Source organism: Bactrocera tryoni, chromosome 1, assembly GCF_016617805.1.
Source record: "Bactrocera tryoni isolate S06 chromosome 1, CSIRO_BtryS06_freeze2, whole genome shotgun sequence".
In the NCBI taxonomy this organism is placed as follows: Eukaryota; Metazoa; Arthropoda; class Insecta; order Diptera; family Tephritidae; genus Bactrocera; species Bactrocera tryoni.
In genome coordinates, this window is record NC_052499.1 from 14,751,498 (window position 1) to 14,767,957 (window position 16,460).

The 16,460-nt window shown below is 35.7% G+C and overlaps 1 protein-coding gene across 5 annotated transcripts in view; it reads left to right on the forward strand.

Moving 5' to 3' along the window:
- The window catches only part of LOC120773768 (TBC1 domain family member 4), a 51,174-nt gene extending 40,216 nt beyond the window's left edge, over positions 1-10,958 (forward strand). For 2 of the 5 annotated variants that reach the window (XM_040102866.1, XM_040102872.1), the window contains exons 2-10: positions 3,343-3,618; positions 3,705-4,303; positions 5,613-5,843; positions 6,189-7,094; positions 7,159-7,304; positions 7,360-7,952; positions 8,010-8,432; positions 8,549-8,695; positions 8,776-9,894. In XM_040102866.1, the coding sequence (XP_039958800.1) occupies positions 3,343-3,618; positions 3,705-4,303; positions 5,613-5,843; positions 6,189-7,094; positions 7,159-7,304; positions 7,360-7,952; positions 8,010-8,432; positions 8,549-8,695; positions 8,776-9,894 (4,440 nt within the window). Of the gene's footprint in view, positions 1-3,342; positions 3,619-3,704; positions 4,304-5,612; positions 5,844-6,188; positions 7,095-7,158; positions 7,305-7,359; positions 7,953-8,009; positions 8,433-8,548; positions 8,696-8,775 lie in introns of all 5 variants that reach the window. The other 3 variants (XM_040102858.1, XM_040102879.1, XM_040102848.1) reach the window with 2 other exon arrangements.
- Positions 10,959-16,460: the final 5,502 nt, after the last annotated feature.

Consider the following 16,460-nt stretch of genomic DNA (forward strand, 5'->3'; position numbering starts at 1 on the left):
CTTTTGATAAGTTTTTGTTAAATATTTTTATGAATTTGATACGGATTTGATTAGTAATGTTTTTTATTCCCTGAACAGCGTATATTAAGTTTGCCACAAAACTTGTAATACCAAGAAGGAAACGTTGAAGACACTATAATATATATATGTACGTGAATCATCAGCTTTTTTGTAGAATATGAGCGGAATATGTTCTGCCCAATCCACAATAAGGAAGACTCCACAATCTGCACCAACTACCGTGGTACAAGCCTCCTCAACATCCCATATAAGCTCCTACCGAGCGTATTGTGTGAAAAATTAAAGTTCCTGTATTTACCGCCTTAAATATCTTTAAAATTATATAATTCTATAAAAAAATAAATAATAAATAAATAATATTCTATAAATTCTATAATTCTTTTACTTTTTCGATTCAATGTTATTGCGCTTAAGAATATGGGACTCATAGGAATATATTTTTTTACGATTTTTATAATGCTTTCGAAGAAAATATGAGAATAATACACAAATTTTAGTATTTTTTCATTATTCGCCTTGAAACTTTTAAAAGTAGTGCTCTGAGCGATTATAACCTAAATACTTTTAAGTCTTCATTTCAGTATGTTTCAGTAGAACAATTTTAGTTTTCGGTGATAATACTAACAAATATGCATACATTTTTTGTCGCATGAAAGAAAAACAGAAAAAATAATTTCAGGACTACAATGACATTTAATGTTAAGCTTTTCAAAAAATCAAAACATTTCCAGTTTCTAAGGTTGAAAGTATTTATTTTGTTAATATATACCAAAACATAGATATATATGTAGATAAATATGTACATACATACATATGTACATACATAAAGAACTACATCTATTTATAATTTATTACTGTCTATCAGTCAGTTTGTAGATCACACTCTAGGCTGAAATCGTTTGTAAAGATACATACATAATTCTATTTTTCGTTGTTTTCAAAAACTACAAGCTTAAAAAAGTAGACATATACATACATACATATGTATATTTTTGCGCTTGTATATGTTCGAAAAAATCAAAAACAGCCCACAATAAATCCAAAAGTGAATTCTTCACTGCTAATAGAAAGCGTGTATGAAGTTTTGTATGAAATTTAGGTGTGCGGTGAAATTTTTAAAATGAAAAAGAAAATAATAATAATTTCAGAAAAAAATTGTAACAGCATTTTTATATATTTTATGTATATAAAAAAGTACACAAGTTCATCACACTTTCTTTTGTTGATTTATGGTATTTGGCAGCACATTTTCTTTGTTGCTGCGCTTCTATCTACATATGTATATTTTCATACATACATATATAGCCGCAAATGTTTGTTTTTTTTCATACAAATATGCTATACATCTACATATATGCATATTGTATTGTATGTATGTATGTACTACATATATACATATATCACAATGCAATTTTCTGTTTGAAGTTTAATGCTTTGCAATCCCTAATGGATTTTTCGTAAAATTTCGTCTTGATCAACGTAGACTCATAAGCGCCCAACTTAAGTCAAATATACGTATGTACATATGTATGTATAAGATATATTTATTTATTTGCATGCTTTTGCCACACTTAGAAGCTTCCTATACACATAGAAATTGTGACAAAAAAGTACCCAGAAGTTCTAAATAAAACGCAAAATATTTTTAATTATTAATCCATATTTGTTTTGTCGCCTTCAAAGTAATCTCCAGCAGATGTAATACACTTATGTCATCGATTTCTCCAGTCCTCCAAACACTTTTCATAAGCACTTCTTGTGATGGCCCTCAGCTCCTTCACGAATTTCGTTTTATCACTTCGATCGACTGAAAACGAGTTCCACGGAGCGGTAATTTCGGTTTGGGGAACAAGAAAAAATCACACGTTTTTGGCTTTATCATCGTGTAAAATCTATAAGTTATTCTTCCACAATTTCTGCCGTTTTCGACGGATGTTCTCACGCAAACGCCTCAATACGGCCAAATAGAACTCCTTATTAACCGTCTGTACCTCCGGAGCAAATTCATTATGCACCAAACAACGAATAACGAAAAAGAATGAGCATCACCAGGATTTTTGATCAACTTTGGCGTTTTTTTCCTCCATTCCGATGATTATTGCCCTCATCGGCAATTATAATTCTATGAATGTGGGATCGGAATTCGCACGATCAAGCATGTCCAAAGAGACCTGTTTTTCTTTTTGAAAATAATTCAGCCTTATCGGAACGAGTCAAGCAAGAACACGTTGCATACCCAAAATATCCACAAAATCATTCCAATGTATTCGCGAGAGATGTAGAGCTCTTTTGCCATCTCTCTAGTACTTGTCTGACAATTTTCAAGCACCATAACCTTCACTTTTTTAATGTTTTCAACAGTTGAAGAGGTCGAAGGTCGTCCATCTCTCATCTTTGAAGGCTTTATACCACTCGTGGGCTTGTGTTTTTGGTAAAACTAAATCACCATAAGCCTTTTCCAACATTCGCAATGATTCCGCACACGAAAATTTGGTTAGAAATACAAAATTTGAGACCAATTCTTTGTTTGATATTTGTATCCATTGTAAAAATCGCAATGCACTACTGGTGTGTACCGACTTAAGCAGCTGCTGTAAGCAAACTGTTTGACAGATCGCGCTCATATTTGGCACAATAATTAATGACAATCCTACCAACTTAGCAAAATACATTTTTTTGAAATACCATTTACCTGGCGAATTTAATTACAATTTCCGGCTGCTTTTTTGTCACAATGTATGTATACTAATTACAATTTGTCGCTATTTTGTTTCTATTTTTAAATATTTTGTATATTACTCTTTTGTAAAAAAAAAAAACACGCGCGCTTTGGCAAAATGTCAACGTCTGCGACGTGCGACATGAACGCAGTGGACTTGGCGCTCATCATTACTAAATACTTAAAACCGATTTGCAGTAAATAATATACTAATGCGACGCTATATACCCCCGACTGTTGCAACATTTTGCCGAAAAGCAAATAAATGTTTGATTTGCATGCACTTTTGTATTCAAATTCTATACAACTACACTAAAATTACCGTTTGACGAAGTGTGAATCACGTTTGAATCACGTGTGACGCTAATGATGCACTTTTTTCTTGAAATCGTTGCCGTTTTTATTAATCAAAGTGAAGCGCTGCCGAGCGGTAACAATTCGTAGGAGGTTGTCTAACAAAAATTTAATTATTTCAATAACAACTGCTTTATATTAACTGCAATTAATCGCAACTTGACGCTTTTTTGACAAAATAACAAGATTATTTACCGTAATTTCTTTACACTAATTATTTTATTTTGTTTTTGTTAAACGTTTTGCAGATGGCCGAGCTCATGCATCAAATGCGTGATCCTGCGCACACACTTGGCGGCTCTGTGGGCAGCATACCGCAGACCTTTGTCGCCAACGGCTCCAGCAATGACTTGTCCATGCAACGCGCACTCACCGGCAACGGCATACACGCCACACCGGCCACCAATCTCAAGCTCAGCGAAGCCGTACGCAATGCTCAACACGATGCTAGTCCCAATATTATTTCGTCTAAGATGAAATCGTCTAAATCGTATACGCATGGCTTGAGCAACTCAGCGGGCACCGTAAGTACAACTACTTATTCACTACAAATTCAACGTTAATATCTATAAACACGCATACTAAGCCAACTTTCCACACTCATACACAGGTGCACATTCCGACATCTACCTCCGCGCAGAGTAATCTGTCATTGCTCGCCGATATCTCACCCAATCACACACACTTCTTCGAAGTCATGTATGTGGGCAAAATACGCGTCTCACACAAGCGCGTGCCCTTCTCATTCATCGATGACGCCCTGCCCAAGTTCAAGGCGTACGACGCGCAACGTACACGTCTCATGCAGTTGACCGCCACCGCCACGGCCAGCGCTGCAACAACGGCAGCAGCGTCTAATCGCAAACTCTCCTTGAATGTTGAGTCCAGCAATGTCAATGCGCACGCCAATAGTAGTACCGTAACGTTCGATCTGAAAGCCATTTCGCTCAAAGAGAGTGATGCTGAAGAGTCAGCGGCAGAAATGGTTGAGGGCGCGAGCGCAGAAACAGAAGCCGAAACATCGACGGAGACAGAAACGGAAGCTGAGCAGCAGGATGCGATGCCACGCAAGTCGATGAGAGAAAGCATTGCAGAGGAAGGCGTTACACAAATCGTTGGGGATGAGCAGAACACATCAAATAAATCGAATAAATTACCAAAGCGATTATTGCGCGGCATTAGTCAGACTGAACTTCCTGTGAAAAAAGAGTAAGTGTCTATGAGTACATTTTTTTAAGGACATATGTTTGTAGTATGCGTGTATGTGGATATAAGCTTAAACAGACACCAAAATTTTATACGCTACGAATTCAAAAATGTTAAATTGAAATGGTGTGAGAAATTTAAATTTTTCTGTTGATTGCATAAGAATATAAATCATAAGTGTGACCAGCTTTTTATCTTTGTTCTTTTATCCGCAAGAAATTGCACATTGCTCGGAATCGATCTGATATCGGACTACTGTAGCATATAGTTGCCATACAAACTGACCGATCAAAATCAAGTTCTTGTATGGAAAACTTGTTATTTGACCATATATGTATGTATCTTCTCGAAATTTGTTATAAATAACTGGCCAAAACAGCGCTACAATCTCCGAACATATTGTTCAAATCGGTCCACTATATACACATAGCTGCTGTAGAAACTGATCGATTAAAATCAAGTTAAATATATACAAACATTCCCTTTTTACAAGAAAGTCGGCCTAATTTTTGTTTTATATTATATCACAGTTCGTTATATCAAGGCTTCACTGTATTTTATATTCAGTGCTCTATGCTCGAACTGTCAAAATTGCATGTTCTTGCCTCTACATGTTTTCAAATTGCAAAGTATTTGAATCAAGTTTTTGCACAAAGTGACATGATTCGGTCAGTTTTATTAAAATCATTATTGGAAATTGCAAATGAGTTGGTCGATTTATCCTCATCAACTTCAGAGAAGGAAATGAGGATGTTAGTTGTTGAAAAAAAAAATCACTACCCCACTAAAAGGATTCGTAAAATTCGTTCTGAATGCTTACTCAGACTCGGAGGTAAAAAATAGTGTGAAATGCCAATCTTATTTTCATTATTTTCGCAAATTGCAGTTCAACAAGTTTATTATAATAACAAACAATGCAACAGCTGGTTTATAATAGGGTGCCATTTTTTTTTTTTGTACTTTTATCATTAAAAAAATTGAGAATTTTTGCAGGGTCTCATGGAACATTTGCACAATGTTGCTATTTAATGAGACACAATTTTCATCGAGAAAAGAAAACGCTCTTAGTTACAATACATCTCTGCGCATAAATTTAATTCCAACATACAAATAAGTTTTTCGAATCCGCATTGAGTTTTTATTTTCAGTTACGAACTTGAGAATTATTACAGGACCGCAATGAAAAATTTCTAAAAAAAATAAATTTATTTCAATTATTAAAAAGTTGAAGGTTCCATAAGCATTGTGTCTAATTTAAAACGCGTATTCCTCTTTTTCTAAAATAATAACAATAACAAAAACGGAATAACAGTGCAACCACAGAAGAAGAAAAAGTAGCAGGTCCAAGGGCAGATGTGTCACTTGCACCGAATGTTATAATCAACAAACATCCATCACCGCCACGTCAAGCGCAGGAGGAGGAGGCTTCCAAACAGCAAGCGAAGCAACAAGAAAAAACGACCACAACAACAACAGCATCTGATGAAAGTCAACAGCAAATGCTCAAGATACCACAACAACCAACCTACGCAACGCTCGACACGTGAGTAGGATGTTGTAGCGTTTTCTGGCTTTTCACCAGCGGCATGCTTTAGAACGACCGTGTACTTTGAAAAGTTGTAGCTTCTTGTTGCATTCTACCTAAACGCATTTTGTTGCCTGTTCAAGGCTCCAAACTGATTGAAGAAAATGTGTATTTAGTTATATGTTTTTGTTGTATATTTGCTTAGAAGCGTTTATAGTATTTTTTTCAAAAGCTTTTGTCTTGCATGATTCTTTAGTTGCTTGAGTTAAACCCTTAATTTTCGGTTTTCAGTAATATTACAATCGCAAACCCTCAACTTATTTGCACGCATAATAATTATCCACATTCTCTCCCATCCAACAGCATACCCAAGCAACGCGATCGCTCCGCCTCGTACGGTTGTATTCCTCCATTTGTAGAGCAGAATCGTACCATGGTCTTTCTGGTGGGCCGGTCTGATTTGCGGCTCATCTCGCCAGATCGCAAGCAAGTGTTGCTATACAAGGACTTCAAGGATGTGGCCAGCTGCGCGCAGGGACAAAAGAATCCCGATCATTTCGGCATCATCTGTCGTGAGGTGCATAATGATGGCTACATAGGTTATGTCTTTAAATGTCAGTCGGATCATGTGTGCGACGATATAGTGGCGGCCATTTCGCAAGCTTTCGTCACTTGCGCAGAACAAAAGAAAAAGGAAGCCACACAGATCTTCTCGTGTGAACACTGTCCCATGTTGTGGTATCACAAACTCTGTAGCGACGTTGAAGGTTTGAGTGAGAAGAAAACACAAGCGATGATATTCCGTCGCATAGAGTCGCTTACCGACGATGAGCAGGACATGATTTGGGCCAAGTACTATGGTTCGGAGAAGACCAGCTCACCGCTGTCGGAGCAAAATCAATTCTTGATGATGCTCTTACGTGCGCATTGTGAGTCACGTCAGCAAAGGCATGTGCACGACACTGCTGAGAATCGTTCAGAGTTCTTGAATCAATACTTGGGTGGTAGTACGATTTTCATGAAAGCCAAACGTTCGCTCACCAATTCATTTGATCATCTGTTGAAACGTAAAGCATCCAAGGATGACATTGGCATAGCGCATGATTTGCGCGATCATCAGATACGTGAGAAATCGGCCGAGCCGCATCCGGTTAGTCGTAGTGGCAATGAGACACCACCGGAGGGTTTCCGCTCCCGTTCGAACACGATTGGTAGCGCAAGTCCGAGCAAACCCAATGCAGAGCACTTGAAGAGTCCCATGATGGATATGTAAGAGATATTAATTTTTTTAGTCATAAAATTTATTGTTGATTGTGCGATTTTTTTCGTACAGTTTCATTAAAGTTGGCAACAGTCCCAAGGAATCTGAAGCACATAAAGCTTCATGGCGTCACGCCATTTTAAACAGCGTGGTAACACCATCAAAGGGTATGGATGGCGATGCGCAGAATGAATTTATGTCACCAATGAGAATTACAAGTGAGTCTTCACGTTTAAAATGCATTTTATTTTATTATAATTAATTTATCCGTAGAACGCATACGCGGCAAACGGTCGCGTGAGGAGCTTCGCGATCTCTGGAAGACCGCCATACGTCAGACCATACTGTTGAATCGCATGGAAACCGAGAATGCTATGTTACAGGCTCGTCAAAATGAAAATGAGCTCAAACGCATCAAACTCGACTATGAAGAAATCGTGCCATGCGACAAACAGCTGATCGAGCGTTGGGAGCAGATCATTGAACGTGACTCCATGAAAATCGCCAATAAGAAGGATCCCAAAGTGCTAGCACAAGCCATTAAATGTGGTGTGCCACGTTCGAAACGTGGTGATGTTTGGACCTTCCTCGCCGATCAGCATTCCATGAATACAGCACCAGTGGATACAAAGAAATTCCCCAATTTCAATACGCCCTATCATACTTTGCTGAAAAATCTCACCGAACATCAGCATGCCATCTTTATTGATCTGGGACGCACCTTCCCTAATCATAAATTCTACAAAGATCCATTAGGTGTAGGACAATTGTCGCTGTTCAATTTGCTGAAAGCCTACTCCATACTCGATCCAGAGCTGGGCTACTGTCAAGGTTTGGGTTTCATATGCGGCATATTGTTGTTGCATGTAAGTATTGCATTTACCGTTATTTCACAAAATACTCAAAGAATTTATTTTCTTTAGTGCGATGAGGCGGACGCTTTTCAATTGCTCAAACATCTCATGTTTCGTCGTCAGATGCGCACGAAATATTTGCCGGATATGAAGAAATTCCAGTTGCAGTTGTATCAACTATCACGACTCGTCAAAGATCACTTGCCTGAATTATACATTTGGCTCGATCAGAATGACGTGTCGCCCACTCTGTATGCCGCACCCTGGATTCTAACTGTATTCAGCTCACAATTTCCGCTGGGTTTCGTGGCACGCGTTTTCGATTTGCTTTTCCTCGAGTCATCGGAGGTGATTTTCAAATTCGCCATCGCTCTGCTGACGGTGCACAAGGACGAGTTGCTGGCCCGCGACAACTTTGAGGAAATTATGGATTATCTAAAAACGGTTGTGCCGAAAATGGAAGCTCACACAATGGAGAAAATAATGAAATTGGTAAGTTTGTGCAAAATTTAGGCAAAGGTCTATCAAATTCTGTGGTGGCCATTTTTTTTTTATGATGGAGATCTTTATAATAACTGAAACTTTCATTATATTTCCAAACATTGCAGGTATTCACTTTGGACGTCAGCAAGCAGCTGACCGAATATAATGTGGAATACAATGTATTACAAGAAGAGATCTCAACAGCAAATCACCACTTGGAGATGTTGAACAGAGAGAAAACACGTAATATGCATCTCGAACAGCAACTACAGGTGAGACGACTCTCGAATAAAAACAAATACATTTTTCCTGTATAAAACCTATTTCTAATCCTCGGATTTTCCCTACACAGTTTGCTCAATCGTCGATCGCCCAGTTGGAGAAGACACGCTCCTCTCAGCAAACGCAAATCACCTCGCTGCAAACACAAGTACAATCGCTGGAGTTGACCATACAAACGCTGGGTCACTTTGTCACTCAATTGGCCGAACAAAATGTCGAGCTCGAATTGCCCGGTGATGTGCGACGCATACTGCAACAGCTGGACGATTTGGAGCGTCAGCGGCGCCGACCACACTTCACTGAACGCAAAATTGGCAAATCCGTGTCGGTCAATAGTCATTTGGGGTTTCCACTAAAAGTGTTAGAAGAGTTGAACGAAAGAGAAGAACATGGTTCGCCACAAAAGAAGAAGGAGAAGACACCTTTTTTTGAGCACACCTACGAACAATTGCGACAACAACGCTATGCACAACAGCAACAAAACGCTCAAACTTCACCAACAACACAACAGCCACGAAAGTTATTAAATAGCGCCAGCAATTCGCTGGACGACAACCAATACCAAACACAAACGCAACAGCAACGGCCAAATCGCCTACTTGACTCAGCAGACATACAAACGAAGCCCACAGAACTCAAGTTGCCCGATCAGTCGGAGCAGCCATTCGATAGCGCCAACATTCGCAGCCCACTTGAGGTGGACAGCGGCGTGGGCACACCACTTAGCCCGCCCAGCACGAGCAGCAACAGTAGTAGCAGCGGCCTCAGTACAGGCTCCAGCAGTGGTGGCAGTCTCTTCAGTCGTATGGGTTACAGAAATACACCAACGGCACTGTCACCGTTAAGTAGTCGGCAGACTTTGTATGGCGCCGGCAGTGTGCCGGCAACAACAACACCTGGTGGCAAAGTCGTGCCAGCTGTCGCGATTATTGCACCCGCCGAGCAATCACAAACCGGTGCAGAAATGCATCCGCTAAGTATGGTTGGTGAGGTGAATGTGCGTTTTAACGGTACCACACAGCTCAAATCGATACGACCCGTACATCATATGCGTCCGATGGCCACTGTGGCAGCGGGTGTCGCGGCAGCGGCTGCAACGGCGCTGCAAGAGCAACCGTCAAAGACGGCCAGCGAGATCAGCAGCAGCAATGAGGCAATAAATACTGATGCGGCTAATGGTCGCAGCTAACGGTTTTGATTCATAGCGAAAATTTTGCGTAGCTTCTATTAAAGCAACAATATAACACATGAAAGATACAAAAAAATAGAGCAAAATAGAAAATAAAGTGAAAACTGCGATAATTTTCCAGTTTGAAAGCGGGCTGCAAAATAAAGTGGTTAACGCAATTGACAAAGTTTTATAAAAAATACCGCTTCTTAAAAATTATATAAATTCATACCTTCTTGACATAAAGGTTCTACTGAAATAAAAAGTTAAAAGTCTGAGAACATCTGAGTTCTATTTACAATTTGATATTATACAAGAAAATTATGACCTCCATAAGATTTCTAAGCTGTGGATGTTACAGCAATTTTTCCAATTACAATAAATATATATGTATGTATTTCGCTTTCGAACTGAAACTGATCGCAGTTGGAGCAACCAAAAAAATCTTTAAGCTTTATGCGCTTAAAAGAAATCTAGCAAAAATTCTACAGTTTCTGAATGAAGAACTGCTTTCAAATGCCGCTAACAGAATTGATAACTTTAATAAGAGCACCTACGCCAACACGATCGCTATGCAATATCTCTAAAATTATAAGGTGAATTATGTATTTAGATAAATATATGTACGTATATGAATGTCAGCGTTGAAATGTAACCGCTAAACACTTGATGATAATTATAGTGATAATTATATATTATTTCAGTTAATAATTATTTTGCAAAAGTTGCCCTTGCAATGTCAACTGTTATTATAAATACATACATATTACTATTAACTTTAAGTGAAATTTAGAAACCATTATAAATCGTTTTTTATTTTTCTCCTCTTAATTATTATTAAAATTGTTTTTGTTTGATTTGTTAATATATTCTAACAAATTTATGTAGATTTTAGTCTGAAAGCTATAAATATTTACGAACATTTATATATTGTTATATTTCGCATGTTTTAACATATTTTTGAGACTAGTCACGAGTCAATTGACCCTGTGTAAGCATAACGGAAATAAATTACTGTTTTGAATAAAATTAAGATATAAGTTCCTTACAACTGTTGTATGGTTTATATATTCTTTTTCTTTTTTTTTATAAAATTTTTTTTCTGATTTTGTTTCATATAAAAAATTATTACAAACAAAATCGCTTAATATAATATAATTGAAATGCTAGTTATATATAATTTAAGCACTTGTAAATAAAAAATTAAAAATATTTAAAAATTTGCTTCACTAAATCCCAATTCATGCAGGTAAAGTTAACTTTAATTATTCTCTTAGTTAGTTTAGGCCAAAAATAAAAATAAAAAACACGAAGTAAAAATTTAAATATTTTTCTAAAACCAATATTATATCAGTAAACAATTTTTCATTTAATTTAATTTTATTTTTTTTTTATTTGATTTATTTTTTTATTTTATTTGATTTATTTTTTATTTTGTTTTTTATTATTATATTTTTTATTCTTTTAATTTCATTTGTTTTATTTTTTATATTTTTTATATTATTTTTATTTTTTTATGTTATTTTATTTTTTATTTAATTTTTTTTATTGTGAATTGTTACACTGCAGCACACGAAGTAAAAATTTAAATATTTTTCTAAAACCAATATTATATCAGTAAACAATTTTTTTTATTTTTTTACTTATTATTTTATTTTATTTTTTATTTTATTTTATTTTTTTTTTTTTTTATTTTATTTTTATTTTTTTATTTTTTTATTTTATTTTTTTATTTTATTTTTTTTTTTTTATTTTAATTTTTATTTTATTTTTTTTTTTTATTATATTTTTTATTCTTTTAATTTCATTTTTATTTTTTTATTTTATTTTATTTTTTATTTAAATTTTTCATTGTGAATTGTTACTCTGGCAGCACTCATTTTGGGTACATTTTATGCCTCTAGAACATCAGAATTGAAGTTCACCAAGTTGAAAGTGATAGATCTCGCGCCTAGGCTTTGGTAAATATGTATGAAGAGGAAGCTAACCTTTGTTATAATTTTTCGTAATTAGTTTTGGGCGAATAAATTTAAAAATATTATTTTAAAATGTTTAAATTCTTATAAAGAAAGTAAATCATTTAGCATTGTTTTTAGTTTATAAGAATACTTAAGTGTAAGTAGATTGTTAGAAAGTTACAAATACTTATATAGATTCTTATTCAAAGCTAAAAACATATTTATGTCTATGTACATATATGTGATTATATTGCGAAATTTTACAAAATTTTCTTTTTTCATTTCCATTTCCAATTTTTTCTTTGTTTTTGTTTGAAAAAATAGTTCGAACGTTGATACCACTCATATACTCGTTTATACAAACAGTAAATATTTACATAAGTACTTAAGTAAAAATTAAAAGCATAAAAAAAATAAAGATAAATATGTATGTTTGCTTATATGTACTATATGTGTTATGTTGTGATTAAAAAAGAAAACCAAAAAAGGAAACTATTTAAAAACTTATATTTGAAAAAGTGCTAGTTGCAAATTACTCGCTTAATTACCTACAAATACCTACAAAAGTACATAAAATGTTTATGTATAATCTCTCTTAGCATAAGCTGGTGCATAAATTTGTATAATCACATGCATATGTTTAAGTATATCTATTTTTTTTGTTATTTACTAGTGCGTGTTATAATTTATTAAAATCAAATGTAATCACACATGTAATCAAAAGTAAAATATATTGTAATTTCTAGCTTAGTAATGTAATTTGCAAGGACCAAAAGCATAGCCGTGACTTAAATGTACATAAGTGTAACCACACATACCCACAAATATATATACATATATGTATGTGTGTGTATATGCTTGCATAGTGTGTAGTGGTGTGGAAGTGTAGTGCCCTAGTATGCGCTCTGCTGCAATTCTTCGCAAATATGTATTTATAGATGCTAGTACTCGTATATTTGTATCCGACTTTCGAATACCTAACCTACTTTTCAAGGTTTTATAAAATGCTTCAAATTGTTGAATTTATATGCTTACACAAATATACATACATAAATACATAAACATAAACAGTTATATTATGGAAATGTCTCAGTAAAATTTAAATTGCTATATGTCTTTGATTGCGGAGCAGCATATTTATTTGATTAAACAAATACAAAAACAAAAACAAAAAACAAATAAATACAATTTATTATGTAGTTCACTAAAAGCAATTGCAGCTATTAAATAAAAATGTATAAAAAAAATATTTTCAAACTCTTTTATTGAAAAAAAAGGGATATATGATTTTTAGATTTGAAAAAAAAAACATTAATAAATGAGGTTTATTAATGTTTGGTTTTGCCACAAAATTATATAATATCTGTAATTAGACATAAAAAGACATTAATGGCTGATCCACATAGAACTTCTGCTTCGCTTTGCGTTAGACATTTGGTTTGACCGAAAAGTTGGATGGATGTGTACTTATTTATTCATTCACAAACGTAGCAAATCGCTTGCCAAGCAACAGTCGCCATTTTTTTAGTGAGAAAGCAAAGCGCTCATTCTAGCATAGCCTTGGCTTTCGTCGCTTCGCATTCTAATTCCTCGCGTTGCAGTTTAATTTGCGAATCTTAAGAGCAACTTGACAACTAATTTCGATACTTTATTTTCCCAAGTCCCTGATCTGCGTAGCTCCTAGACATTTCAGTCTTATTCTTCTTCTCTATTGCCGTAAACACCGCTGTTATAGCCGATATTACAACGGAGCGCCAGTCGTTATTTCTTTTCGCTGTTTGACGCCAATTGGAGATTCCAAGTATCTTTCTCCACCTGGCCTTTCCAATGGAGTGGAGGTTTTTCTCTTCCTCTGCTTCCCCTTGCGTGTACTGCGTCGAATACTTTCAGAGCTGGAATGTTTTCATCGATACAGACGACATGACCTAGCCAGCGTACCCGCTGTCTCTTAATTCGCTGAACTATGTCCTTGTATATCTTGTACAGTTCATCGTTCCAATGCGATACTCGCGCTGCGCAAAGGACTTCCGCAAAACCTTTGACTCAAAAACTCGTAACGCCGACTCATCTGATGTGGTCATCGTCCAGGCCTCTGCATCAAATAACAGGATGGGAATAATGTGTGACTTACAGAGTTTTTGTTCGTCGAGAGAGGATTTTACTTCTCAGTTGCTTACTCAGTCCGAAGTAGCACCTGTTGGCCAGAACGATTCTGCGTAGGATTTTAAAGGCTGTATTGTTGTTGGTTCCAAAATAGATGAAATTCTGTATGACTTTGAATTTATGACTGTAAACAGTGACGTGGGAGCCAAGACGCAAGTGCGACTACTGTCTGTTTGATGACAGGAGACATTTCGTCTTGCCCTAGTTCACTAACAGACACATTTGCTTCGCTACTCTATCCAGTCTGGAGAAAGTTTAGCTAGCAGCGCGGTTGTTGAGCTCAATGATATCAATATCATCAAAGTACGTCAGCAGCTGTACACTCTTGTAAAAGATTCTGCCTTCTCAATTCAGTTCTGCACCTCGAGTTATTTTCTCCACCAGTAGGTTGAAAAAAGTCGTACGATAGGGAAGTCCTTCCCGATCCTGTTGGAGCTTTTGGTGCTGTACAACGTCAATTTACACAGCCGTATTAGTTTTGCGGAGATGCCAAACTCAGACATAAAAACAAAAAGGCAATTGCTTTTCGTGCTGTCAAAAGCAGCTTTGAAACCGACGAAGCGGTGGTATGTGTCGATTCTCTTTTCAAGGGTCTTTTCCAAAATTTGGCATATGGTAAATATATAATCAGTTGTTGATTTTCCAGGCCTAAAGCCACACTGATAAGGTCCGATCAGTTTGTTGGTGACGCCCGATAGAACCTTATATGTCATGATGAGGAGACTTGTCCCACGGTAGTTGAAGCAGATTGTGGGATCTCCCTTTTTGTGGATTGGGCAGAGCACACTTAAATTCCAATCGTCGGACATGCTTTCGTCCAACCATATTCTACATCCTCCTTATCAGTTCTTTGCTGCCGTATTTGAATAACTCGGCCGGCAATCCATCGGCCACCGTCGCTTTGTTGTTCTTCAAACGGATATATGCTATTCGAGCTTCTTCATGGTCGGGCAACAGAACGTCCGCTCCATCGTCATAGATATTTCATTCGAGTTCTAGATAATGCCTGCGCTCATGTACATGATTTTGATGACCTTGCATGTCCTTAGGTCATTCCATCTCTCCTTGATCCGTCTGTCAGCCTTTTCGGAAATTTCTTCGTGTATTGTTTTTAGTAACTCCGTATTTCCTGTACTGGTTCGGTAGCCAGACGGATAACACTTTTGGCAATCTCTTCTACTACAATTCCTTTGTCACCTGGAATCCGGTATACTATATATGTATGCCGCCGCTTTCCGGCTGCCACTATACCTACTATACTACAATGCCATGTGAGATTATTGCTTTACTCGCCGCCTGGCTATCGACGTAAACACTGGTCACATGAAAGCTCTTGAATCGTCGCCTGACCTTTGCGTTGTCAAAGACCCTCAGCAAGTTCAATGACCTTTATTTCAACTTATATATTACTGTTAAGGTAGATATTTTCTACAAAAAACCTCATTAAATAAGTAAGAAAAAAAAAATGATTTTAATGGAAATATTTTATTTAAAATTTATTGTCTACTATTTTTAACTGTATTTAAGTTTAATTTTGAAACACATTGAATTATTTTTAATAATATAAATTACATATGAATACACACCAATCAATTAACAATTTAAATTATTCGCATTTATTTACAATTATTTTAAGGAAATCACAGTTATAATTTGTTCGTTAAATTTTTTATTAAAAATATTTTTTTTATTAATAATGAAAAAAAAATATATATAAACCGCGAATATTTTTATTTCATTTATCCTTATTATGATAATTTTTTTTTTAATAATTTAAGACACACAACCCGCTAAACATTTATTATATAAGGTACAACAAAATCCTATATAAAAGTTTATACTTTCACATACTGTCAATTTTATTCCGGAAGACACTAAAGACACCCAAAAAGGTTTTTTGCCAGCTTTCCTACTTGTGTAACAACTACCATTGAAAAAAGCTTAAAGCTTTAAACAATGAGCTTGCACAATTTTTGAAAAGTTGCCAAAGAAGCTTTTTCCTAAGTAAAGTTATGAAGCGCATTAATTGTTTGAGAGTTAGATCTAGAAATATATGGGGTCTAGAGAATTTTTACTAAAGTATTATGGGATCGAAATGAATTTAAGCTATCAAATAAAAAATATATATATTTTACTTCCTACTTGTATTCACATATTCCTGGTTTCACTAGAGAGCCATTTACAATAAAATTTTGTTAGAAGATGAAACAAATTTTATAGACTCAGAAAACGATGCAGGTATGTTCCATTAAGCTTTTATCTTATGAATGCCGTTATAAAGTTCCGATACAAACGCGTTGAGTCGAAGAACTCGCACCGACCTATTATCCCTCCTAAGGGACCAAAGTGCTCTTAAAGCTATTGCAATAATTTGCACTGAAGCTTTTAAACCGTCAACTCAAACGGTACAGTGAAAGTCCTCAGACTGTCAAAACAACTAACAGATAACCCTTTGAGGACCTGCGA